This window comes from Phytophthora cinnamomi (genome assembly GCF_018691715.1).
Source record: "Phytophthora cinnamomi strain GKB4 chromosome Unknown Contig58, whole genome shotgun sequence".
Classification (NCBI taxonomy): Eukaryota; Oomycota; class Peronosporomycetes; order Peronosporales; family Peronosporaceae; genus Phytophthora; species Phytophthora cinnamomi.
The window spans coordinates 293,683-317,605 of record NW_027150991.1 but is presented as its reverse complement, the minus strand read 5'-3'; the positions used below and the strand labels follow the sequence as shown (position 1 = coordinate 317,605).

General features: G+C 55.4%; 12 protein-coding genes across 12 annotated transcripts; 4 read left to right on the top strand and 8 right to left on the bottom strand.

Annotated features, from left to right (window-relative positions):
* Positions 1-90: 90 nt before the first annotated feature.
* Positions 91-626, bottom strand: IUM83_14387 (Complex 1 LYR protein; the record flags this gene model as incomplete). The annotated part of the gene is made up of 3 exons (XM_067939129.1): positions 91-281; positions 344-417; positions 481-626. 3 exons carry the CDS (start codon positions 624-626, stop codon positions 91-93), a joined length of 411 nt encoding a protein of 136 aa, XP_067787714.1.
* Positions 627-659: 33 nt separating this feature from the next.
* Positions 660-1,151, bottom strand: IUM83_14386 (uncharacterized protein; the record flags this gene model as incomplete). Its single annotated transcript, XM_067939128.1, has 4 exons — positions 660-704; positions 798-823; positions 920-1,003; positions 1,076-1,151. The coding sequence occupies 4 exons, from the start codon at positions 1,149-1,151 to the stop codon at positions 660-662; spliced, it is 231 nt and encodes a 76-aa protein (XP_067787787.1).
* A 4,805-nt stretch (positions 1,152-5,956) lies between these two features.
* On the top strand, positions 5,957-8,073 carry IUM83_14385 (Thioredoxin reductase 1; the record flags this gene model as incomplete). Its single annotated transcript, XM_067939127.1, has 2 exons — positions 5,957-6,009; positions 6,099-8,073. 2 exons carry the CDS (start codon positions 5,957-5,959, stop codon positions 8,071-8,073), a joined length of 2,028 nt encoding a protein of 675 aa, XP_067787786.1.
* Positions 8,074-8,658: 585 nt separating this feature from the next.
* Positions 8,659-9,255, top strand: IUM83_14384 (thioredoxin reductase 1; the record flags this gene model as incomplete). Its single annotated transcript, XM_067939126.1, has 1 exon — positions 8,659-9,255. The coding sequence occupies one exon, from the start codon at positions 8,659-8,661 to the stop codon at positions 9,253-9,255; it is 597 nt and encodes a 198-aa protein (XP_067787771.1).
* A 976-nt stretch (positions 9,256-10,231) lies between these two features.
* Positions 10,232-16,170, top strand: IUM83_14381 (uncharacterized protein; the record flags this gene model as incomplete). Its single annotated transcript, XM_067939123.1, has 5 exons — positions 10,232-10,475; positions 13,959-14,045; positions 14,138-14,264; positions 15,923-15,974; positions 16,063-16,170. 5 exons carry the CDS (start codon positions 10,232-10,234, stop codon positions 16,168-16,170), a joined length of 618 nt encoding a protein of 205 aa, XP_067787711.1.
* IUM83_14383 (uncharacterized protein) lies at positions 11,465-12,073 on the bottom strand (the record flags this gene model as incomplete). The annotated part of the gene is made up of 1 exon (XM_067939125.1): positions 11,465-12,073. The coding sequence occupies one exon, from the start codon at positions 12,071-12,073 to the stop codon at positions 11,465-11,467; it is 609 nt and encodes a 202-aa protein (XP_067787790.1).
* Positions 12,509-13,291, bottom strand: IUM83_14382 (uncharacterized protein; the record flags this gene model as incomplete). Its single annotated transcript, XM_067939124.1, has 1 exon — positions 12,509-13,291. The coding sequence occupies one exon, from the start codon at positions 13,289-13,291 to the stop codon at positions 12,509-12,511; it is 783 nt and encodes a 260-aa protein (XP_067787789.1).
* Positions 16,171-16,338: 168 nt separating the features above from the next.
* On the bottom strand, positions 16,339-18,155 carry IUM83_14380 (Granzyme M; the record flags this gene model as incomplete). The annotated part of the gene is made up of 7 exons (XM_067939122.1): positions 16,339-16,396; positions 16,483-16,516; positions 16,581-16,815; positions 16,884-17,021; positions 17,103-17,249; positions 18,029-18,055; positions 18,147-18,155. The coding sequence occupies 7 exons, from the start codon at positions 18,153-18,155 to the stop codon at positions 16,339-16,341; spliced, it is 648 nt and encodes a 215-aa protein (XP_067787788.1).
* A 330-nt stretch (positions 18,156-18,485) lies between these two features.
* On the top strand, positions 18,486-19,454 carry IUM83_14379 (receptor expression-enhancing protein 5-like; the record flags this gene model as incomplete). The annotated part of the gene is made up of 7 exons (XM_067939121.1): positions 18,486-18,517; positions 18,585-18,686; positions 18,764-18,820; positions 18,898-18,961; positions 19,032-19,135; positions 19,218-19,329; positions 19,398-19,454. The coding sequence occupies 7 exons, from the start codon at positions 18,486-18,488 to the stop codon at positions 19,452-19,454; spliced, it is 528 nt and encodes a 175-aa protein (XP_067787648.1).
* Positions 19,455-19,580: 126 nt separating this feature from the next.
* On the bottom strand, positions 19,581-20,420 carry IUM83_14378 (golgi apparatus membrane protein TVP15; the record flags this gene model as incomplete). The annotated part of the gene is made up of 3 exons (XM_067939120.1): positions 19,581-20,152; positions 20,285-20,328; positions 20,416-20,420. The coding sequence occupies 3 exons, from the start codon at positions 20,418-20,420 to the stop codon at positions 19,581-19,583; spliced, it is 621 nt and encodes a 206-aa protein (XP_067787649.1).
* Positions 20,421-20,552: 132 nt separating this feature from the next.
* Positions 20,553-21,770, bottom strand: IUM83_14377 (26S protease regulatory subunit 6B; the record flags this gene model as incomplete). Its single annotated transcript, XM_067939119.1, has 1 exon — positions 20,553-21,770. The coding sequence occupies one exon, from the start codon at positions 21,768-21,770 to the stop codon at positions 20,553-20,555; it is 1,218 nt and encodes a 405-aa protein (XP_067787652.1).
* A 584-nt stretch (positions 21,771-22,354) lies between these two features.
* IUM83_14376 (Rho guanine nucleotide exchange factor) lies at positions 22,355-23,017 on the bottom strand (the record flags this gene model as incomplete). The annotated part of the gene is made up of 1 exon (XM_067939118.1): positions 22,355-23,017. One exon carries the CDS (start codon positions 23,015-23,017, stop codon positions 22,355-22,357), a length of 663 nt encoding a protein of 220 aa, XP_067787653.1.
* Positions 23,018-23,923: the final 906 nt, after the last annotated feature.

Here is a 23,923-nt window from a genome sequence, read left to right as displayed (position 1 = left end):
ACTCAACAGCTCAGCCCAGCTCCATTAGCATAGCCATCTCCGAGTAAAAAGGGTCTCCTCCCCCGCAGCGTTCATTGCGTCTCTCCGTGTCTAGAAAATCGGGCGCGGCGGGCCGCTCTTGCGGTCCATGAAGTACTGGCGGCGCAGCAGCTGGTGGTGGCGCTTGAGCCCGGCCTCCATGTCCTGCGTCTTGTAGCGCGCGTTCTCCTCGCCCTTGGCCTCCAGCTCGGCGGCGTCCACGCGCTGCCCGTTGCGGTAGATGAAGCGCTGCACGCCCGTGTCTGCAGTCGGCACAAGGTTAGGCGTCACACAGACTCGGAGGCAGGCAGGAAGCTGCACGCACTCGACTCGGCGCGCGGCGTAACGATCTTCAGGTAGCCGAGCGACGACTGCGCGCGCTGGATGAGCGCCGACACCCTGCAAGCGACTCAGAGATCAGAGGCTGGGCAGGTATTGCATATGCTATGTGGAGACACGCACTGCTGGGGGTCCGTCACGTCGCCGTGGCTGCGGAACTCGCGCCGGATCTGGTCCAGCTGCTGCTGGCGCTTGGGCTCCGGCAGACTCTGCGCCAGCCGCAGCAGCTTCTTGTACAGAGGACGCAGCTCGCGCGCCGCCTCCGCCATCGCCTCTTGATGTGCGGCTGCGATGTGCGAGGACTAAACGGGTCTGGGTTGGACCAAAATTTGGTCCGTGCACTTCAACTGTTGCAGCCAGGACCAAAATTCAGATTAGCAAATGAACAACAAGTAGCGGCATGCTCGATCGGTGGTGCGTTGTTGGCTGGATGGACTTGCCTGAATCCGGAAGTAGCCAAAAAGTGCTCGATGCCACACTCAAAAACTGGTGTGGAAAGCCTCCGGGGATGACAGACCCGTCCGACGTGGCATTGGGCCTCGGTTGCAATGGTGCGGTGGACCTCCGGCGGTGTTTGAGGAACGGAACAGAGAGAGACCAAACTGTGTCGTAGAATGAATGACATGGCCAAACTGAAAGTCTTCGCCTAATGCACTTCACGAATCACCTAGGTAAGATATTATCAGTTCTATCAAGTGGTGACTGGAAACGACTCGACCTTGGATGTTGTCCGCCGCGCTGGTACCGTGCAGCGCACGAGCTGCTGGGTCTCGCGCAGTGACGAAGTTACTCATGTGTTCGTCTAGCACATTGAGAAGAATCCCCAGCACTGGACCGCAGGGATTAGCAGTACTTGCTGAAATAGTACCCGACGATGCTAATACTACTACCCGAATTTAGTCGATAGTAGTAATAGTACTACCGAATAGAGCAATATTCACTGTTACTAGTAATTTTATGGAGTCAACACGCTACTATAGTACTCCAAGAGTAATACTGGCGAGGTAACCCTGACTGGACAACCACGACTCCCATCCTGCAATTCTAGATTCTCGATTCGTTGCTCGGGGTAGAACGCCATTTCTGGCACAGTGTCATAACCCGACAAACGAAATATGGGCTGCGCTGTGAACGGTTGCTAGGAGGGCGACGAGCTCAAACGAGATCCGTGTAGTGTGTGTTCCAAGGTCATACACGACATATGCGCCTAGGTGTGTTTGAAAGTTCAAATTCGGCGCTCAACAGACTAGCCTACTCAACCAGTAGTCATCATCGTCGCCACATTCCTCACCGTCGTCACCTGGATGGGACGACGAAGACAAACTACTACTAGGAGTCCCAACCAAGAAGTGAAGGAGTCGGAGATCAATGCAAGAGCGGACCAAGCGATACAAGAATGGCTCAGAACCCTGAGAAGACCTAAGGAAACTCTCCAAGGACATAACGATCGATAAGCCCGACGGCATGCACTGGGCTTTGTTGGGGCTCTACAAGCACATGATCGTACCGAAGTGGTTTCACGATGAAGGTGAGAATCGATTCCCCTCTATTGCTAGTATGCATCAACCTCGGCGGTATATCGTCATCGGCGTTCAGGAGCGAGTGTTCTCTACCGGGGGGGGGGGATGAGGCCTTTTCGAACCCACCCGGATAGCAGACGCGCAGAGAAACAGCCACAGTACTACTCAGGCACAACAGGAACGAGATCGTGGTAATGATGCAAGCAGAACGCGCGCAAGGATGAGCAACCGTGAGTACACTACACCTTTGCCCGTCCAAAGAATAGTTTCAAGCAAAGCGATACTGTAATATTTGACCTTTTCGCAAAATTGACACTACTGCTACTAATCACCAACGAATCAGAGAATATTTGCACACAAACCGAGACTGCGCCTCCGGTGTTTGTGTGCCCCCCCCCGCTGGTAGAATGAGTGGTGAGCGCGCCCTAGCACGAAAATGCGCGCGAAGGCGCGGCGAGAAGCCCTGAGCTCCGACCCAGGCAGGCGTCTCTCACAACTCGATCCCCCTCCTCGCGCACAGATGTCCCGCCAAGCCTCACCTCCCCAAGCACTCGCCAGCCGAGATAGAAGCTCCGCGTCCTCGCTGCCACCGCGCCGGCCGCGCTGACTGGATCCAAGTCACATGACATTCACCGTCAAACAGACGCGGATTGAGCCTATGACATGCAACAACCTGGTCAACAGGACTAAACGCCAGGTCTTTGCGAAGGCGCTGAAGAAGCACCAGCAAGATGACGACTTTGTCGTCTACAGTACTTCGATGAAACCAACTACAACGTCTCCTACAAACGAGGCTGCGGTCGTGCCAAGAAAGGCAAGCGAGTTACGTTGGTGCTGCCACTGTCGAAGGGCGCCAACCTGCAAGTACAGTGCGCGGTCAACTCAAACACCGGAGGCGCAGTCTCGGTTTGTGTGCAAATATTCTCTGATTCGTTGGTGATTAGTAGCAGTAGTGTCAATTTTGCGAAAAGGTCAAATATTACAGTATCGCTTTGCTTGAAACTATTCTTAGTTTGGACGGGCAAAGGTGTAGTGGAGTAGTAGTGATAGTATTACTACTACTACTACTACTACTACTACTACTACTACCCCTTTCTAAAATCACTACTAGTACGAGTATGTCCGCCTCGTAGAGTCCTTGGCACTAGTAGGTCCGGTAATACTACTACCCACTTTTTACCAATCCCTGCTGGAAACAAGTCTCAATCGAAATCAATCTCGTGATGATCACGAGATTGATTTCGATTCACGGTGATGGGGGTTCACTGTCTCAGTCTTGTGGTAACCTCGCCGTTCACTGTTGCGAAAGCAGCAAGGGGTTGGTATCCAAATGATAAGCATTTCGGGACGCCAGGTGTCTTGCGGAAAGCACTCCACCATATTGCTCACGGATACTATCTCTATGGACAGCTATGCTCATACCTGGCGAAGGATTTCACCGATGGGGTTAGAAATTTTTCTCCTATTGTACGGACATCTGCACTGCACACGTCAACGCTTGCTCGACCAGCCCTCACAACCAACAGCACAGGTTCATTCTCAACGAGCAATTTGAATTTGCAGCGAGTCAGCAAGGCAAATCTCGAAAAACGATCACGAAAAACGCTGTACCTCTAACATAAAACGTCAAAGCAGAACGACTTCAGCCCGTACTCGGGCGAGAGGCATGTCCAAGCCCTCGGCAGCTCATTCAGCCTTTTCCTCACGCAGTGTAACCGTGGGCCGGTGCTGCGCAGCGTTTGGACGGAACGATGAATTTCCGCGTTCTCATCGTCGCTGTATTCGCTTCGCTCGCCGCAGCCCAAGCTCAAGTGATCAATCACAACCTGGTTCGGCCATTCCCGCAGCCTGACCCCGTCACACTCTCGGAGAAGGCAGCCGTCAAGTTCAAACCACAGCTCAAGATCGACGATGGCTGCCACCCGTACCCCGCCGTTCAGAAGGACGGATCTATCAGCGGCGGACTCAAGTGGAGTGGGCCGCAAGACGGCGAATGCACAGGTTCCAAGCTGGGCTCCCAGGTTTACTCGCGCTCGACGTGGGTGAACGACGTGTGGGCCATCATGTACGCGTGGTATTTCCCAAAAGGCCGGGGCGCGGTGCCCCTGCCGCTTATCCTTCGGCTATTCGGACACCGCCACAACTGGGAGTATGCCATCGTCTGGATTGACAACCCCGACATCGAAGACGCCACCATTCTGGGCGTCTCGATGTCCGCGAGTGTCGGACACAGTAGCCAGACGCCCCCAGAATCGAAGTATGTTGACGGCTCGAGTTTGAAGGTTGAGTACTACTACAACCACCTCATCGGCAACACAGCGTTACAGCTCACGAAAGATGCTGGCGAGTTCCAGGACCTTATTACGTGGGAACAGCTCTCGAAATTGGCACGATACTCCTTGAACCACACGGACTGGGACGAGACTCTGTTTAACGCGGCAGGCGTCAAGATGCCCCTGAAGGATGGCATGTTCGAGGAATTACTTGATAAGGCGTGGCCATTTTAGACAAGGGTAGGCTGATAGTGCTCTTTTTTCTTGATCTGGCTGGTGCAGCGAGCTTAACTCTAACATTAATACTGAATCGATGTGCCAGCTACTATTTTCCCTATAAGCATGCCTCCACTATAGTTACCTAAGGTGTATCAGAGTGGGAAACTTTGTTGACCAATACTACTTAATTGATACTCCTACAACAAGCCCATCATGCATATTGCTTGCCGCGTACCTAGCCAGTAAAATATGCAATAGCTGTTCAGCTATGTCGCGTTCAAGAGTAACACTACTTCAGAACTGTCAGTCTATCTACTGTAGAACAGTTGCGGCGATAGTAGCGCCACAGTCATTGATCCCAGGAACCACAGTCACGTGGCCATGTTTCGCTGGATCGAGCGTGTCTGTACCTTGGTAGCTTGATTTGGCGTACATTTCTATGAGACCACGTTGCGGTAGGGGCGTTCGACTCAAACAACCAGATCGAAATTTTAAATGAAGAAATGTCAATACTTATCAATAGTACAAGTAATGTCAACGGATAGAAATCGAGTTGACATCCGATGACCCTCCGATCAATTGAACCTCTTACAGTGAACTGGATTCAGTCACCTATCGAGCCGGATCGCAAATCTCGCGCACTTCCTGATCAGGACAGCTTCGTGATGCCTTGCAGTCCACTTCCTGATTCTCCGCGCTTGTCTCGAGTCTCGCTGTAGGATGAATCTCCGTGCTTCCTTTGTGCAAGCCATTTGTTTGTTCGCTGTGGTAAATGCCCAGTCCAGCAGCATCCCCCACAATGAGGTGCAGCCTTTCGTACAACCTGTCCCAGTCACAGACTCCGAAAAAGCGGCCGTCAAATTCAAGCCGCAGCTCAAGATCAGCGACGGATGCCACCCGTACCCTGCAGTGCAAGCCAATGGATCCGTCAGTGCCGGGCTCAAGTGGACGTTTATTGGCCAGAGCGGAGACTGTGGCGGTTCGCCACTGGGCTCGCAGATTTACGCTCGTTCCTCGTGGTACAGCGATGTCTGGGCCATCATGTACGCCTGGTACTTCCCGAAAGGCCGGGAGGCGACAGGTGGAGTTGGGCTCGGCCATCGACACAACTGGGAGTTTGTGGTCGTCTGGATCGACAACCCCGCCCTGGACAACTCCACCATACTAGGGGTGTCCATGTCTGCCTATCTCGGGTACAGCAAGCGGCACCCCCCAAAGGCGAAGTACGTGGATGGAACAAGCGTGAAGGTCGACTACTACTACAACCTCGTCGTGGGCAACACGGCGCTGAGGCTCACGGAGGATGCAGGGGAGACCCAGGATCTCATCTCCTGGGAGCAGCTCCCGGACGTGGCCCGCAGCGCTCTGAACAGCACCGACTGGGACACGACACTCTGGCATATGGGCAGCGTGGAGATGCCTCTGAAGGACGGCGTCTTCACGGAGCGTCTCGAAAAGTCTTGGCCATTCTAGGGGCGGAGCTCAGGGAAATGGGCTACTGTAACCAGACCAGATAACTATGATTTCACTTAAATCCGAGTTTTGGCCAATGGCGCCTCTCGAAACGATGGCGTCCTCCACTTGTGCATGGACGCAGTGGGGAACAAGCGCCAGAAGCTCGAGATGGCGTCGGGCGTCAAGTGCGTTGCCCCCTCTGTGCCTTCTACCTGGCTGGCTGACTGACTGACTGACTGACTGACCTGCCTGCGTTCTCTGTCTGCTGCTGCAGCCTGGCGGAGACGCTGGCGGTGGCGCCGGACTCGACCGTGGCCACGTTCCACATCGCCGGCTGGAGGACATGTCCGTCCTTCGTGAAGGCTGCGGAGGTGGCGGCGGCCATGCAGATGCTCTACCCGGGCCGCGTGGCCTTCGAGACGCACCCGTTCGAGGACCGAGACGCCTTCAAGCACTGGCTCGGCATCGCTCAGACAGACTTCGCCGCCTGCTTCGGAGCTGACTCCAAGGCCTTGAAGCACGTGACGTCGCCCTTCGTGTGGAGCGCCAACCCCACGACCTTCGTGGGTGGCTGCGACGACCTGCTCGCCTTCTTCCGCTCGGGCATCGCGGTCGGGAAGCCCCAAGGTGCGGCTCCGAGCGAGCAGGAGGAGGAGGTGAAACCGTCTACCAGTGACGATAATGCAGTCGTGTCGACCGATGAAGTCGTTGGCATTTCTGCTCCGATGTCTGCATCGGCGGAGACGCCATCGAGTGCAGCTGAAGAGGAGACAAGCTACGACTACGACCTAGTGGTGATTGGCGGCGGCTCTGGAGGCCTGGCCTGCTCCAAGGAGGCAGCCTCATTTGGACAAAAGGTCTGCGTGCTGGACTACGTCAAGCCGTCGCCGCAGGGCACGTCCTGGGGCCTCGGCGGCACGTGCGTGAATGTCGGGTGTATTCCGAAGAAGCTGATGCACCAGAGCTCTTTGATCGGCGAGGTGATGCACCACGACAGTGCGAGCTTCGGTTGGAACATTGCATCTGCAGACGGCAACGCACCGACTTTTAGCTGGAAGCAGCTAGTGTCCAACGTTGACGGCTACATCAAGAGTATTAACTTCAAGTACAAGGTGGAGCTGCGCAGCAAGTACGTCAAGTATGAGAACTTCCTGGGTTCATTCGTGGACCCGCACACGCTGGAGTTGTGGCACCCTCGGAAGGGCACAAAGCAGATCACGACGCGTCATGTAGTCATCGCTGTCGGCGGTCGACCGAAGGAGCTGACCTGCCCTGGTGGGGAGCACGCGATTACGAGTGACGACATTTTCTGGATGAAGAAGAAGGAGCCAGGCAAAACGCTCGTTGTGGGTGCCTCATACGTTGCGCTCGAGTGCGCAGGCTTCCTGAAGGGCATGGGATACGACGTCAAGGTGATGGTTCGCTCTATTTTGCTGCGTGGTTTCGACCAGGACATGGCGAACAAGATTGGTGAGTACATGGAAGTGCAGTCTGGAATCGAGTTCATTCGCAAGACTGTTCCGCAGTCGATCACGAAGCTTGAGAACGGCCAGCTGCTCGTGAAGTGGACTACTGAGGACGATGAAAGCTGTGAGGAAGCGTTCGACACGGTGCTGAATGCCACGGGTCGTGATCCGGACGTTGCCAAGCTCGGCCTCGACAAGGCAGGCGTGAAGCTGAACGAGAAGACAGGCCGCATCTGGGTGAAGAACGAGCAAACGTCGACGCCGAACATTTACGCGATTGGTGATGTTATTGATGCGCCGGAGCTGACGCCTGTAGCAATTCAGGCCGGACGCTTGCTTTCGCGCCGTTTGTACAACAACTCCACGATGCAGATGGACTACGACAAGATCTGCACGGCTGTGTTCACCCCCATCGAGTACGGGTGCTGCGGACTGTCCGAGGAGGACAGCAAGGAGCGCTTCGGCGAGGACAACATCGAGGTGTACCACAAGAACTTCGTGCCGCTGGAGTGGTCCCTCTCGGAGGAAACTCGCACGGCGGCTGAATCGTGCTATGTGAAGGTGATCTGCGATAAGACGCGCGATAAGTTCGTGCTTGGCTTCCACTACCTGGGGCCAAATGCAGGCGAGGTGACGCAGGCTATGGGCTTGGCGATGAAGTTGGGCTTCACGTACGACCAATTGGTCGACACGGTGGGCATCCACCCGACGACCGCCGAGGCGTTCACGACGTTGGAGATCACGAAGAGCAGTGGTGGCACCACCACTGGCGGGGGTTGCTGAGGTTAAGCTCCCCCCTACTTTCCTCCACAGCCTGCTAGTCGTCAAGCCGGGATCGGCCGTCCTACTGCATCAGTAGTAGACTACGCTGAGCTGAGTTCGTGCAGGCCGCTTGCAGGATGGAAAGGAGGGGGAGGGGAGGCAGTTGACGGAAGCCAAGCCACTTGCTGAGCTCCTTTCTAGGAGCTTCTAGCTGGCTTGTCGGGAGGCTGGCGCTGAGTAATGACGCTCTTTCCAGAAATCCTTAGCGGGAGGGGAAATTGAGCCGAGGATCGGCGCAGCAGGCTCCCACGTCATGAGTCGCTGCTTCCTCATTATCACTCGCCGATGGTCGAGCCAAAATCGTGAGCGGGACATTGCGTCTCGCACATACTTTCATGAATCAAAACGAGATGCCAATTACTACCAGTACATGCAGTGCAGACAAGCGCACAGTGTATTCGTGTTGTAGGCTGCCACTAAGCTCTGAGCTCTAATCCACACAGCACATCTCGACACTGGCCAATTACCCGCCGACGCGCACCATCTGGGCCACGTCTTCCCCCGTGCGCGACTTGCTCTTCCGGCGGCATTCGCACACCGATCGACATGGGACCATCGACTTCTCTGCTGCTTGTGCTGGCGCTGTTGCTGCCGGTGACGGTCGCCGGCCAGCGGCGCCTGGACGCCGGTCTGGGCGAGGGCCAGGTCGTGCAGCGGCCGCCGCCCTTCTTCATCGTGGACGGCCTGGACTTCCAGGGCATGGCGCTCGCCTACCTGCAGGAACAGGGCGTGAACACGAGCATCGAGGCGCAGAGCTGGATGCGCGAGCACGGCTACGCGTCGCTCCGCGCCATGCTGGACGACGAGTCGCTGTACAAGGTGACGGAGGAGGCGCTGTTCGACTGCGGGCTCACGAGCCCCAAGACGGAGACGCAGCGCATCCCGAGCAACAGCTCGTTCCAGACGTCGGGCTACACGCTGGACGGCCCGTGCGAGGTCTGGCTGGACGACACCAAGGTGGCGGCGGGCCGCAACTGCCACACCGAGTTCCCGCACGGCCAGCACCAGATCGACTACAGCGCGTGCGGAGACGCCTGCACGCTCTCGTGGTACTGGCTGGGCATCAAGTACGTCGAGGGCAGCTACTCGTGGCAGGTCTACAAGAACTGCGTCGGGCTCAGCAATAAGGCGGCGGCCGCATGAGTCTGGAGGCGCAGCGGCCGTGCCTGCCTCCCTCCTTGCCTGCCCGCCTGACTGTTGTGCGTTGCGTGTGCTCATGAAAAAATATATGCAAGCTTTCGTCACCTTCTAGCGAGCACACACTCTGTCGCTCATTCCGTTGCTCGCAGCGCACCATTTTATGACGCGGTGGAGCCACGCACCGTCGGAAGGAAGCATGAGCTTTGTGCCAGCTTCCGGTTCGACGTCTGCCTTGCGAGAACCCTCTCGACGATGGCGTGAAAGACTCGGCCTCTACTCGAACCCAGACAACTGGCGGACACTTCCATTACACAGCGACCACAATTGTCGAGTCGCTATGAAGCGAGCGTTCGCAAGCGATGCTGCCGGTAACAGATGGAGGAATTGGTGATCGAAGGCGGCGCGCTTTTCGGTGCGGCGATCAGCGATCGCGGACGACGCGAGTGGATTTTGCCTGGACGCTAGGATCGCGCTAGCCCAGCGCCTAGCAAACAACCTGTTGTTTCGCTGTCCAAGCCCGAGGTCGGCACGATCGAAGAGCTCCCCGGAAGCGAGGGTTTCTTGACCAGCTACCCTCACTCAGAAGTGGCGAAAAGCGCTTGCTGCCGAGTCACCATGACCAAGACGCGACGGGAAGCAGACCACAGCCAGCAGGCGAACGCTCACAGACACCGTCCGTGAGTGCGACTACCGCAACTTGATAACTCCGTAGAGGAGTGTTTGCCTCCTTTTCCGATTACCACGCTGATTCGCTTATGCGTCCTCCGCGACACCGGCTGGCAGTCACCCGGTGCACCTTTCAAAGCCGAGATCCTTTGCTCACAGCACTGCCGGCACGCGCTCCGGACACCACCAGACCAGGCCGTGACAAGGGGCATGCCTCCTCGCTGTTCGGCCAGCACAAACTGCAACGACCTACGTCTTGCTCACTTTCCATTCCCCCTCGTCGCCGCCACAGCCCTCACTCCATCGATCTCCCATGGCCCCGTCACTGTTCTCGACGCTCTCGGCTGTTGCAATGCTCTCCAGCGCCGCGCTGCTCGCACCCACGGCCGACGCTCACCAAGTCGTGCTGCTGCCCGCTCCGACCTACACCACGGACGACAAGGCCACCAAGTACGCGCCTCTGGCGTTCTTGGAGAACCAGGGCTACGAGACCGTCGAGGACTTCAACGCATGGCGTCGCGGAAAGGGCTACAAGACCCTCCGCGCCTTCATGGATGGTGCGTCCTACACGGTGGCCGACGGCGCCAACTACTACTGCGGCTTCACCAACATCAACGCCTCGCCGCAGCCCATTCCGGACGGCACCATGCGCTCCACGGGCTACACGCACGACGGCCCGTGCGAGGTCTGGCTGGACACCACTCGCGTGCTCCAATCCGACAACTGCCACGAGACCATCAGCGGCAAGACCTACGACCTCGACTACAGCTCATGCACGGGCACCTGCACCCTGCGCTGGTACTGGCTGGGCGTGCGCTTCCTCAAGAACGAGTACTCGTGGCAGGTCTACAAGGCCTGTGTGCCGCTGTCCGCCTCGGCTAGGAGGCTCGAAATCGCCGCCAACGAGTCCGCCACCTTGGATTTCTGAGCACTTCCTGAGGCTAGCTGACTCAAAGTTCACAATCCTGAAGTGATCGTAGTTATATGGCTTTTGACGTGATCCAAAGATTAGCTTATACCAGTAGTCCCAGTTTTGCTGTTTGGTTTGCCTATCTCGATAATTCTCGTTTCGTCGAGTCTGCTGGGATAGTTGATGCGCTGGAGACAAGCTGATTCCGACGATGCTTGCGTTGCCGCGACTGGCGACTTGCGTCCGCGAGGTAAAGGAATGGCCACGTCCTGCAGTTCTTCGGATACCTGTCCGACGCGCGTAACGACTAATGATTTCTGCTCTGCTCCTTGGTGTGCAAACGATCGAGCTTCGGTTGACGATGCAATGATCATACTTCGAAGGTACTTGAGATAGTTCGAGGAATTCGTCTAATAAGGAAACGACACTGTACTGGCCACCTACGTGCCTGTGCATTATCTTTTGAGCTGGGAAGCTGGCACCGTAATTCTGGAAGCTACACTCAATGACTCCATGTAGAAGCCTAGTCTAAGACCGAACTGCGAGGCAAACAACTATGTGTATTGTATTTCACTCGGCACAAACAACAACGTTCAACTACAATTCGCACGATCTCTTCGCGCGTTGTGACGCAACTTAGAAGTCGAGGGTCGCGGACTCGTTGGCAGCACCTTCCAGGCGCCGAGCCGAAGCCGAGAGCGGCACGCACGCCTTGTAGATCTGCCACGAGTACTCATTCTTGAGGTAGCGCACGCCCAACCAGAACCAGTAGAGCGTGCAGGTGGAGGTGCACGAGCTGTAGTCGATGGTGTAGTCCTTACCACTGATCGACTCGTGGCAATTGTCGTACTGCATTACCATGGTGTCGTCCAGCCAGACCTCGCACGGGCCGTCGTGCGTGTAGCCCGTGGAGCGCATGGCATTGCCGTCTGGAATGGGCTGCACGTCGCCATTGATATTGGTAAAGCCGCAGGTAAAGTCGGCACCGTCAGCCACAGTGTACGAGGCGCCGTCGTTGAAAGCACGCAGGGAGTCGTAGCCGTTGTCCGTGCGCCACGCAGTGAAGTCCTCCTGCGTAGCGAAGCCCTGGTCTTCTAAGAACGCCAAGGGCGCGTACTTGGTGGCCTTGTCGTCCGTGGTGTAGGTCGGAGCGGGCAGCAGCACGACCTGGTGGGCGTCGGCCAGCAGAGCGGTACCAGACAGGATGGCAGCAGTCGAAAGCGAGGAAACGAGCGAAGGCGCCATCGTGTGAGGTTTTGAAGGCTGAAGGCGGCTCGGAGCGTGGCAAAAGCGAAAGTGAGCTCTTAGTCTGACGCAAAACTACATGTAGCCAGCCGGAGATTGGTCTTTTACTAAAGCTTCATGCGCCATCCTGGTATCCGCCCAATTCGTGTTATCGCCGGAAAGACAGGACGAGCATATCCTGCGCGATTTTAGATAGGGTGAGAGTGACCACAAACCTGCTGCTTCGGGACACTAACAAGGACTTCGCGACACCATTGGTGGCACCAACGCTCAGGCTGGTGGCTGCCTTGTCAATTTGTTGGGGGCACGGTCTTTACGCGATGCCTCAGACCTCATTGGCCTCGAAGAAACCTTTACGTAACAGTCCCGTAGCAACGGCGACCAACCATTGGCCAACCAAATTGAAGCTGTCAACGGATCAATTAATCTTTCCGCTTAGACTTCATCCAGCCAACCGCGCACCTTGCGCCACAGCTGCTGCTTCTCATGCTCGAGCTCTCGTTGCAGCTTGGATTCAGACGTGGCTTCCCGCCACTGGGAGAAAATACGATGTAGCTTTGCGTCCTGCAGCTTGGCGGCCGCCGCAACAGCCACCTTTCGTCGGTAGGCGCGCTCGTTTGCGAGGCGTTTGTACCAGTGTGACCAAGCGTGCTGAAGCGAATTCCATCGATGCTGACGGAACACCGATACCGCGCAAGCCTCTATCGCTTGGTGATAACGCAACAGACCCCATAGTGCGCGTCGCTGAAGCGAACGGGCGTGGTGCTTCGCTGCTTTTCCCATCTGCGCTCGTTCCCGTCGCTGATGGCGTTTACGACACACGAGGACGAACTCCTGCCATTGACTCCAGTGAGAATACACTGTTCGAAGCTCGTACCACCGTGAGGCGTTGCGCGCGACCCGCTGATTAATCGCGTGGTGCTTCCGCCATGGCAGTAGGGCGTAGAAGAAGAGCAGTCGCCGACGGTTGTGCTTATTCGCCTTGTGCCACTGAGCAAGCATTTGGTCGCGCCGATCTTGTTTCTCCTGCTGAGCTCGAGCTTCTGCTAGTCTTCGCTCCCGAATTCGTGCCTTCTCCTCTATCCGTTGTTGGAGAAGAATAGCTTCACGGGCAGCACGCTGCTCTTCTTGCTCTTGACGCTTCAGTTGCTCGATCTCCCCGTATCTACGCTTGAGTTCTTCCCGGCGCTGTTTCCGCTCAATTGCACGCTGTTCCATTGCTCGATAGACTTTATCAACCCGTTTAGTAGTTCTTGTCAGCGCAACCCCGGAGAGTTGCGTTGGAGGAGGCAATCCGGTCAGCGCATTAACAGGCACGTTCCCACTACTACCCGGCGGTGGCACTTCTTGTTCCTCACCCCCTGACCACGCGTGTTCATCTCGTCGGTTCTGGCGAAGTTTAGCCAAGGCGTTGGAGCTTCGAGTACGCCCACGAACTCGTGGCGCGTAGTCGTGTATGGCAGTCTGGGGAAGCTGTTCTTCAGTATGTTCGAGAACATCGCTCTGCTGTTGTTCGCCAAGACCTTCCTGACCTTTGTCAGTACATGATTTCTGCCGCAACAGTCTCTCTATAAGTCGCTCGGATTGAGCTTTACGCCTCTCCGCGGCCCCATCCGCCGCACGCTGCTCCTTCAGTTGAGCAACAAGCGAAGCCCATTGGTAAAACCACTTCGGCAGACATTTCAGGCGATGAAATTCCTGGGCTTGCTTATTCAGTAGCTGCTCTCGCACCAGTTTCTCCCGGGCTCGTTCTACTGCTCTTATCTGTCTTTGTCGATGTGTATATCGCTTCCAATTTGTCACGACACTTTTTAGCGTACGCCAACGTAGCTCGGCCACCACGCGTGCCTCCTGTTCTCGCCGATTCTCCACATACTTTTGCCAGTATCCAAAAACCCTGCCGAGTGTTTCGAAGCGCTCTTTTCGACGTTGAAAACGTTCTTCAAGAGTGACGGCCTGCTGATTCTCCACAGTGAGTCGCTCTATTCGGTCTTCTATCCGGCGTTGCTCTTCAATATCTTCCTTGTTGTTGTCAACTGAAACACGCTGACGTAGCTGCAGTAGCGCTTTGTCTTCAGCAGTCTTTAGTTTACGACCGTCGCGGGCTTGTTGAAGAAGCTGCTGGCGGCGCTCCATTGGAAGTTGCTGGTGTGGCGGCTGACTCAAAGGCGGTCTTTCGTTCGAGATGCCAGTGCTGAATGCATTGCGATTGCGCGATTGTTGTTGGGGTTGTCGTCTCATGGTTGGTTCAATTGCGGCTTTTTGGTTGTCACCTCCAGGTTGCGTTATTCGAGCCGATGGCTTTTTCTCCCTCGCTGGCATGCGACTTACCCTTGGATGTGTTTGCGGTGTAACCACACTGGAAATACGTCTAGATGTAGCCTCAGGTCGCCGCTTTTGATGCTTCTGAGGTACAGATGCCTGACGCAATGTATCGGCCTGGTTCTCGATCTGGAAACGAACTCGGATTATCTCTTTCGCTTCTGCTTCCATATCCTCGCAGTCGTAAAGGCCGTTCTCAGGGGTGTTGTCATTCTCGGACCGCCTCGTCATATTACGAAGACGCAGCTCTGGCTCCGTCGCAAATGCGTTGCGTCGACCTATCAACTGGTCAACGCACTCACGACTTGACTCCTCCTGCTTTAGCGACTTTGCATCCAGCGCACGCAATAGTTGATCTGCAATTGACGGCGACCGAGCAGCAGATGAATGGGGGTGAATTACTGACTCTTGCTTTGACTGCTTTGATCTTGATGTTGATCCCTTGCCGAATCGTAATTGCCACGCCGATGGTCGTTCAGGCGAATCCGTGTCCGGAGCGGAGTATTCTTCTCTCATTGTGGAAGTATTTAGCAAGGGAGATAATCGGGAAATACACTCCCAACTCGCTCAGTTGATGTTCGCTCTCTAAAAGCGGTAGCAAGAGTGTAGCATCATCGCATTACCCCAAAATGCCAGATAAAAATACGAGGATAATTTGTCGCTGTATGATCCCAGCCCTTCGAAAGGAAATCCCGTTCTTATCGATGCGTTGGTGCCAAGACTTCATCACACTATCATGTTCCACAAGGAAGGGCTCATCCAGTTCATGGCCGGTTCTGGATGCTACAGCATCATCCAGATGATTCTACTTGTCGTGCTGGGAGTCCTGCTTATCGATAACGAACACTATCACCAACTCCTGGGCTTGACTGTCCGCAATGTGGGTGGTGGTCTCATTTTCACAGGAGTATTGTACTTATTTGCTGCTTTGCTGGGCTTTGCAACTGCTCGAACAAAGAACAAGTGTCTTCTCCTCGCGCAGGTTCTCCTGTTAGTGTTTCTGCTCTTCTTCCAAACTGTCATGGGTGGAGTCGCGCTCGCAGCTAGTAGAGCCCCCAGCCTTGCGCTTAACTATGACGCTCAAGTTATTTGTCTGACTGTGGGGAGATACGAAGCCTTAAGCGATGGAGACAAACGAACATGTCACAATTTCTTCCGGAGCGACGAGTTTGCTGGCGCTATGCTCGTGTGGCAGTCCTATTACGTCAGCAGCGCAGTGGGCAGTGGTTCGGCAAGCTCGTATCGTGCGATGGTTCTAGGGCTTCAGCGAGACCATTTTTGCTGCGGGTATGGCTTACCCATACATTGTATTGCTGATACCAGTTCATTTCCCAGCTCCCGGCCAAATGCACTGGTGCCCAATTGGGACAAAGAGCGCCAAGTTTGCTCGAGTACCGCAGGACTGTATTTGCCAACCACGGAGTGTCAGGGCGCATGCTCATTTGCACTTCCTAGCGGTACCTGTGGAAAAAACCCAGTCACAGCCACCTCTCGTGGATGTGCTGCGTTTGTGTCAAAGCAACTCAGTTCGCAGGTTGAGGCTATTGGTGTTATTGCACTCGCATTTGCGGCGTTCCCGGTGCGTTCACCCGTTTGCTTTTTGTGGCTTAGTTGCACCACCAGCTTGTGTACTCATTCATACCTTGCGCCCAATTCGAACGTGACAGATCGCCTTCATTATTGCGTCCGTGTGTCTGTGCTTTAAGAGAAGAGATGAAGACGTGCGACCGCAGATCGAATTCGCGAGCAAAGTCAAAATTCACGCCGAGATATGAAGGATTATCAGTGTGATACCGACCATGTCATCCATTTTTGCTTTTGTAAACAGCTTAGCGTGCTACAAAATTATTCATAATTTGTCTCCCTCTTTCACCTCCCACGCCTCCCGAGCATGGCCAGTGTTACTGTTCGTAGCTAAATGCAAGTTTGATATGGCGGCTCGCTCACTTTCGAGAAACTTGGATCTGAACAACTCCGATGATCGTCGGGCAGCCGCCGTCGCTGTCTCACGGGATCGATTGAATCGTTCATCATCCACAGCTTGGTAGATAAGATAGCACGCTCGACACACAGTTACCATCTCGTACTCGTGCGGTAGCCATTGGGCATCTTCGAACTCCACTGAAAGATAACCACGTTAATACAAAGTCACAGATTTGCGAGTACGCGCAATGAATGCACTTACGAGCTTTGGGGTCGAAGGCATCTGACTTTGGATTCCATAGCGTATTCTGCAGCATGAAAATACGACGCTCAAGCAGCTTCATCACAGCAGGAGATTCACCACCACCAGTCTTTCCTCGTCTGGCCCATGATGAAGTTGCCGTCAAATCCGAGATGTCGATAGTACGGAGAGTAGCTTCAGCCTCCGCCCCGAAGCGTTCTAGGAATGCAGATTCGTTTTCACTAAGTGAAATTGACTACAAAATTATCACGGGTGGTTAGGCAGCTAGTTACCTACAGAGAATACGAAAAGCAGGTAACGTACCTTGCGTGTGATTTGACGTAGTTCTGTGTGCTTCCTCGACGACCGAAACCTGATCATACTGGCAGCGCTAATTACATCGATACAGTGACAGAAAGCATGGCCCGAACACTTGCTGCTCTCGTCAACTGCAATGGAAGACTGGATACCACACCAAAACAAAATATACGTTTGTGAGTTCGGTTTCAGTGAGAAGAAATTAGTAAGCGGAAATGCGCGTACCGTGCGTCGGTGGGGCTTACGTCTTTCTTCAGTGTCACTAGTAACACCGCGAACAACTGTAGAGGGCGCGTTTTTCTTCTGGACCAGGTCAGAAAAGAAAACGACGCCGCTTACCCGTACCAAGACGAGGCGATGCATATCCGTGATCTGAAAGTCAGCAGTCAACAAGCGCACGCGGTCACGAAATGCTGCTTCTACCTCCTGGACGAGTTTGCGTAGTTCTCCCTTGACTATTTCTTCCAGTTGAATGCTTTGGGATGTAGCAGGAGCACTATTTGGACGTCTATTACGACTCCCACATACGACCTCCGAGCTTGCTGCTGTCACCTGAGATGGTTGCAATCCATACAGCCCTCCACTTTCAAGGTGAAAGACGCGCGTGCAAGAAGAAGTCGCGGCGATGTTGTACTTGGCAACAAACGTTCCTCGCGCATTGGCTGGCTGCCGATTTGGGGGTAACAGTGGCTGAAGCAACACTGTAGCCAGGGCCAGGTCGGAAGGTGGCTGGCTGAGAACAAAACTAATCTCCCCATCACGAAGTGGAGTGTGTACAAGCTGGCCAGACTCCTCGTGCACAAGACGAGCACGAAGTCGCTGACGAGCTTGGTTTTTAACCGATACTGCCTTGGCACAATGCTGTCGAATTGACACCGCATTCAACTTCGTGCTAGTTTTTCTCTTCACCTCCTGCAGGGAGAACAACACGTGTAACAGACCATTCAAGTACCGCTTATGATGATGAGATAATAAAGTCACGCACCCCCGTGACTGCCGATGTGAAATACCAATCGGCTGGAATACCATTCACGAACAAGATCGTGTCTGCAATGTCCAACTTGGTTCTGTGTATTCAAGAGTAAGGGTTCATACCGCTCTCAATCACCAAATAGAATGTAACAGGGGACAGACAATGCGAATAGCCTCACTTGCGCTCCCACATTCTGCGGTATAGCCTACAAGTCAAAGCAGACAGGAGTTGTTCACAGGAAGTTAGAACAATCCTCATGTTAGTTCGCAGCGTCCAAGCTATATAAGGTACTGTACTCGGTCCATCTTCGTCGCTGAAGTACGGTGCTTTGAGCTACCTGTTCAACGAGATCAACCCCGCGAAGCCCACTCGCAGATCGCGTTTGAATGGAGATGGTTGGGTGGTAATGGGCTGGGGCATTGTGTTCGAGTTCCTGGGATTTGAATCGGCGACCCAAACCTGCTTTCGAGCGGGCTTTGACATCCATGGCATCAACGGCACCAATGCCGAAGTGGTTGTGCGTCCAGCAGCTATAGACGAGTTTTACCGCGGTCTATTTTGAATCGTTTTGCCACACCTACCCAGTGCTCACCACAACGCATTCGTAGGAACGAAACCAGCGAGGCGTCAGCGGGATGACCTTTTATCTGCTCAGCGAGGGCCTCACGTACGGCAGGTTACAGGACTCCAAAGTGGCCTGTTCGACACTGATGAACGATCTGACTGTTTGGCAGGTGTGTGGGGATTTGTTCGGGTGCCTACGAGTCGCTCAAGGTGCTCTCTCGAGTGGAAAAGGGCGTCGATACTGCCACGCTTGCTTTCGTTCTCGAGTTCTGGTAAGTCGTGGCTGATTGGAGTGATCCAGATATTCGTTTGGTCATGTCTGTTTTAAACCCATAAAATGACATTGCAGGATCGTGTTAGCTGCGGCTGCGATTTTCCAGCAGTACCTTGAGTTTTTCATCTCGTGGTATGGTGTAGCAATAGCTTATCATCAACCTGTCGAGAAAAACAAACACCCATTGGACCTTTTGATGATGTGTGCAGGTTTCCTTTCTACTACCTTTTCAAGTGCATCCTCCTGGGTCTGCTGCTGACCCCAAACAAACATGTAACATTGAATTTTCCGTTGTGAAATTGTCGACTAGCTGACGTTGCTTGCATGTGCATCGTGAAAACAGTTTCCTCATCTTCTCTTCGAGGGGTTCATTCGACCCGCAGTGATGACATTCAAACGCGAGTTAGACACGAACGTGTTGCCTATTGTCGAGTCGCTGGTCATGAAGTATGCCTAAGACTGCGCTGGATCATCATGTCTGCGTTTACTCAGCGTTTTAACACTTGTTTCCATTGTATCTCATTTCCAGGCACGGCCACTGGTTCAACAAAACGCTATTGGCACACTCGCTTCAGCTTTCATCTGAGGACGAGCTTCTTGAGCTTGAGCGTGATCTTCAGGAAAAACTTACCCAAGTTCGCGTATGTTGCTGTGGCATGTTAGTTTGTTTGTCTACATGCATGGGTACTGAACAATATGTCCTTAATAGGATGAGCTTCGTGAAAGGCAGCGTGTCAACAAAGCTCCCAAGCAACTTCGAGACTAGTGGAAGCGTTTAAGGCAGCACTAAAAGAAACCAGGCATTAAATTCGCGTGTGCTAATCCACACCATAATAGTTCTCTCTTCATTAAAAGTATTCATTGCCCAGGCGCATTTTCGATTCTTATTATCTCACACGATTGCATGCACCGAAGCTGGGACAGAGTTTCCCATCTTCAAGGCGCCACTAGCGAGCGCAAAGGCGATCGGACCCTGAAACTGTGAGCTCGATCCGTAGGACGGCACAGTTGCGCTGTTGATCGCTGCTGGGTAGTCGGTGGGTGTGCGCGGGGCACACGCTCCAACAAAAACGACGATGCAGGCGTTGATGCAAGCCATCGTCCCAGCGATGATCCCGAAGGCGTGGCCGATCATTCCAAGATCCATCAAACCGATGAACAGCAGGTAAGTCGCCATGCCGCGGTAACCGTAGAGGAAACCAAAGTTCGGGCGTAGAACATTGTCCGTCATGGTCAAGTGGCATTCGAAGCAGGCAAGCAGCATAGCGAAGATTATAGCGTACGCTGCGATAAGGAAGTCTGTCACGTCAAGCGTGAAGATGCCAATGAGACTGTTCACGCCCGCTGCAAACTGTGCGCACGCTGTGAGCACGTTCAGCACGCGCACTGTTCGAACCAGCTTGGTTACCCTCTCCACATGCAGCCGCAGCATTCGTCGAGCAGTGACTAGGACAGCCATGTTAGCTGCAACAACAGTGGTTGGAACAGGATATGAATGAAGTCAGTCCTATTATTCGTCTACGAAGAGAAATCTACGTACATCCCCGTCGGTTGTCTGTCGTTGCGAGAGCGCAATTGATTCTAATGCCATCGTACCTGCTCCGAAAAAGAACCCGCCAACTAGTCCCAGGCGCTCAGAGCTACCAGGAAACGCACCACAACAATAGGCAAGGCACTTCGCATTTGGGGGTTACTCCTCGCAACAACGAGCAGAACAGCATACTCACCTCAACTTGTTGGCGGAGATTCTGCTGCCTTACTGGCAACATGACCTCAGCCTCGACAACGCACTCTTCTTTTCGGGTGGATTCATTGACACGGAAGCGGTAACATTGCCCGCAAGCATTTCGTAGTAGTACCTCGCCTAGTGGTAGAATTCAAAGGTTGTGTCTGCCCGCTTGATGGCGTTCTTGTAGCCCTTGTCGAAGTCCTTGGGCAGCACGACGTAGCGGTTCTTGCGCACAGCCTGCAGACCGGCCTCCTGGCAAATGGACGCGATGTCTGCCGAGCTGATCTTCTCGGGGCGGTTGACGTAGTCCTCGAGGTCCACCTCGTCGCCGAGGTTCATCTTGGCGGTGCAGGCCTGGTAGATGAGGCGCTTCTGTCGCCGGTCGGGCAGCGGGAACTCGATCTTGCGGTCCAGGCGGCCCGGGCGCAGCAGCGCCGGGTCCAGCGTGTCTGCGCGGTTGGTGGCCATGATGACCTTGACGTTCGTGGCCTGGTCGAAGCCGTCCATCTGGTTGAGCAGCTCGAGCAAGATGCGCTGCACCTCTCGGTCGGCGCCCGTCTGGGCGTCGAAGCGCTTGGTGGCGATGGCGTCCACCTCGTCGATGAAGACGATGGCGGGCGAGTTCTCCTTGGCCAGGCGGAAGACGTCGCGCACCATGCGCGGGCCCTCGCCCAGGTATTTCTGCACGAACTCGGAGCCCACGACGCTGATGAAGGCGGCGGTGGTGGCGTTGGCCACGGCCTTGGCCAGCATGGTCTTGCCCGTGCCCGGGGGCCCGTACATGAGCACGCCGCGCGGCGGGTCCACGCCGATCTGCTTGTACAGGTCGAAGTGCGTGAGCGGCAGCTCCACGGCCTCGCGCACCTCCTGCTTCTGGATGTCCATGCCGCCGATGTCCGCGTACGACACGTCGGGCCGCTCCGACATCTGCATCATCTGGATGCTCGAGTCCGACTCGGGCGGCAGCACGTCCACCACGGCGTGCGAGTGGCGGTGCAGCGCCACGGACGAGTTGGGCTTGAGCCGCTCGCGGTCCAGCGTGCTGAGGATGCGCACGTAGTAGTTGGAGCCCGCCGTGGAGCCCACGATGCCGTAGTTGGCGTCCACCATCTCCAGGAACTGCCCGATCACCAGCGGCACCGACTGGATGCGCTTCACCTCCTCCTTGGCGCGGATCAGCTCGCGCTTGAGGTTCTTCATCTCGTCCTTGATGTAGCCCTCCTGGATGTCCAGGAACTCCAGGTGCCGCTCCAGCGACTTGTACTTGGCGTACAGGTCCGTCTTGCTCTCGATGGCCACGGGCACCAGCGGCTCCTCGTCCGCGGCCACGGGGGGCAGGCCGATCTCCTCCATCTTCACTTGCTTGGGTCTCTTACTCGGATCTTTTCAGGAGTGAGGGGAAGGTATCCGCCTAAGTGCGGTGTCGCTTTGCTCCAGGATCCAGGGAGATGTTCGAGGTATACACGAAGTATACTGTACCACCAATACTTTATGCTCCATTTGGCGAAAAAGTGTTTTCCACTTTTTGCTGACTAGCGACTTCTGCTCGGTTCAAGGGCAAATCGACGACTTGAGTTGCCACGCACTCGTGGGAAACATTGCCGACACCTGCGGGCACAGTTTGCCGCGCGTCTGGACCGGAGGATACATACCATCGCGACTGGCACATTCGTTGCAGCTGTATCTCAGATTCACTGCCCGTCCCAACGGGAAGCTAGGGCATGCTTCTCATTGACTCTTGAGAAGTTCTCAAGAGTATGTGCGCTCAGCCGTTGCTGCTGCTCCTGCTACACTAGAGATATTGTCCACCAAAAATCGAGCATGCATTGTATTGGTTATGCGGTGCCGTGGATTTTCAGACAGCGAGCGAGCGAGCCCTCTGCTGCAGCCGAAATAATGATCGTATTCGTACACTGGGTCTCTACATGCGCCGCCGTCTACACCTGCGCCATGAGCTTCAGGGCGCATGCGATGGAGACGACGAGCGCCGCGACCACCAGCGACACGACCTGCGTCTGCCACGAGAAGGTGATCCGGTAGCTCATGACCGTCATCACCGTCGACGAGGTCTCCGCGCTCGCCTCCTTGCTGCTGGTCCCGCGCTGCGACCCGGGGGGCGTCGTCGAGGTCGCGAGGGACGAGTGATGCCTGTGCAGCCCGCGGCTGCTGGCCGCGCGCACTGGCAGGCTGAGCCGCTCGTACCTGTCGTCGTCTCCGAAGGCGGCGGGGCTCGTGTGCGAGCGCAGGAACTCGGGCGTGGAGCGGCGGCGGTTGATCTCCGAGATGTTCTGCACGTTGGCGTCCACGCAGTCGTCGCAGGTGCGCACGCTCTTCTTCTGGAAGAGAATGCGCTTGGTGGAGCAGGCGCCGCACACGATCTCGCCGCACAGGCGGCAGTGGTGCTTGCCGGCCCAGAGGCGAAAGCTGCGGCGGCAGTTGGAGCAGTTGGAGCGCGACGACTTGGGCACCCAGTGCGAGCGGTGGCACAGCGCCGCGGCCTCCATGCCCATGGCTTGCGCCGACATGCGACGAAACAGGTTGCCAGGCGCCACGCGCGCCTGGCGGGGCGAGGATGACGACGGCTCGGCGGCGATCCCCATCGAGCAGCAAGCAGCGCTGCAGTTGCGGGGTGGCGGCGACAGACCGAGATGGAAAGTGAGTGAGCGACTTGGGAGAGCGAGTGAGTCTCTCTTTGGCAACAGACGACGACGGCAGACGCAGATGCGCGCAGCGTGGAGTTGCAGCACTGGGCTCGAGTATGGCCGCCCCAGCTGGGGCAGCGAGCGCACTCGCCAAGTGCTGGATCCTCGACGAAAAAAGGTCAGCGAGTCTTTAACGGCCGAGTAACGGGCAGAGCCGTGGCCGCGCAGATACACCGCTTCCTGGTCCCAGCTCCGCGTCGTGCGCTGGCGTCGGCGTCGCAGGCGCGCGCCGAATTAGCCCCACGCGCGGGCGCATGCAGGGCCCGAGTGAGCGCACGAACGTGCCATGCAGAGCTCGAGCGCAGACACTTTGGCCACTTTGGCGGAGAGTGGCGATTACGGCAATTGTTACACACGCAAAAATCATCCGCCCTGAACGGTGTGTTGTTTGTGTGAGTGTGTACGTATGGGGCCCATACGGTATGGCAGCCTGCAGTGTGCAGCGTCCAACCTAGGAAGCGAGCGGAGCGGTTAGCTACGGCAAATGGCTGGTAATCTTGTCAAAGCTGTAAACTGCAACTTCATACATGCAAGGAGAGACATGTTCCGTTGTTCATTGACTTTCACGCTAATATATAGTTGGTGGTCTGCTAACTCAAGCTGCTCATCAACCCAAGGCAGCCTTTCCGCCGCTAGCTGAACGAGACACTACGGACGAGCTCATGCACGCTGTGCAACTCAGTTGCGCGAAGCAGCGGTGGTGCAGGCCAAGCCCAAGTGCAGGTGCAGGCAAGTCGCATGTGACAAACGCTTCAAAGATACATCGGTACCACGGGTGACCTTTGGCCCGTCGGTTACATTCTC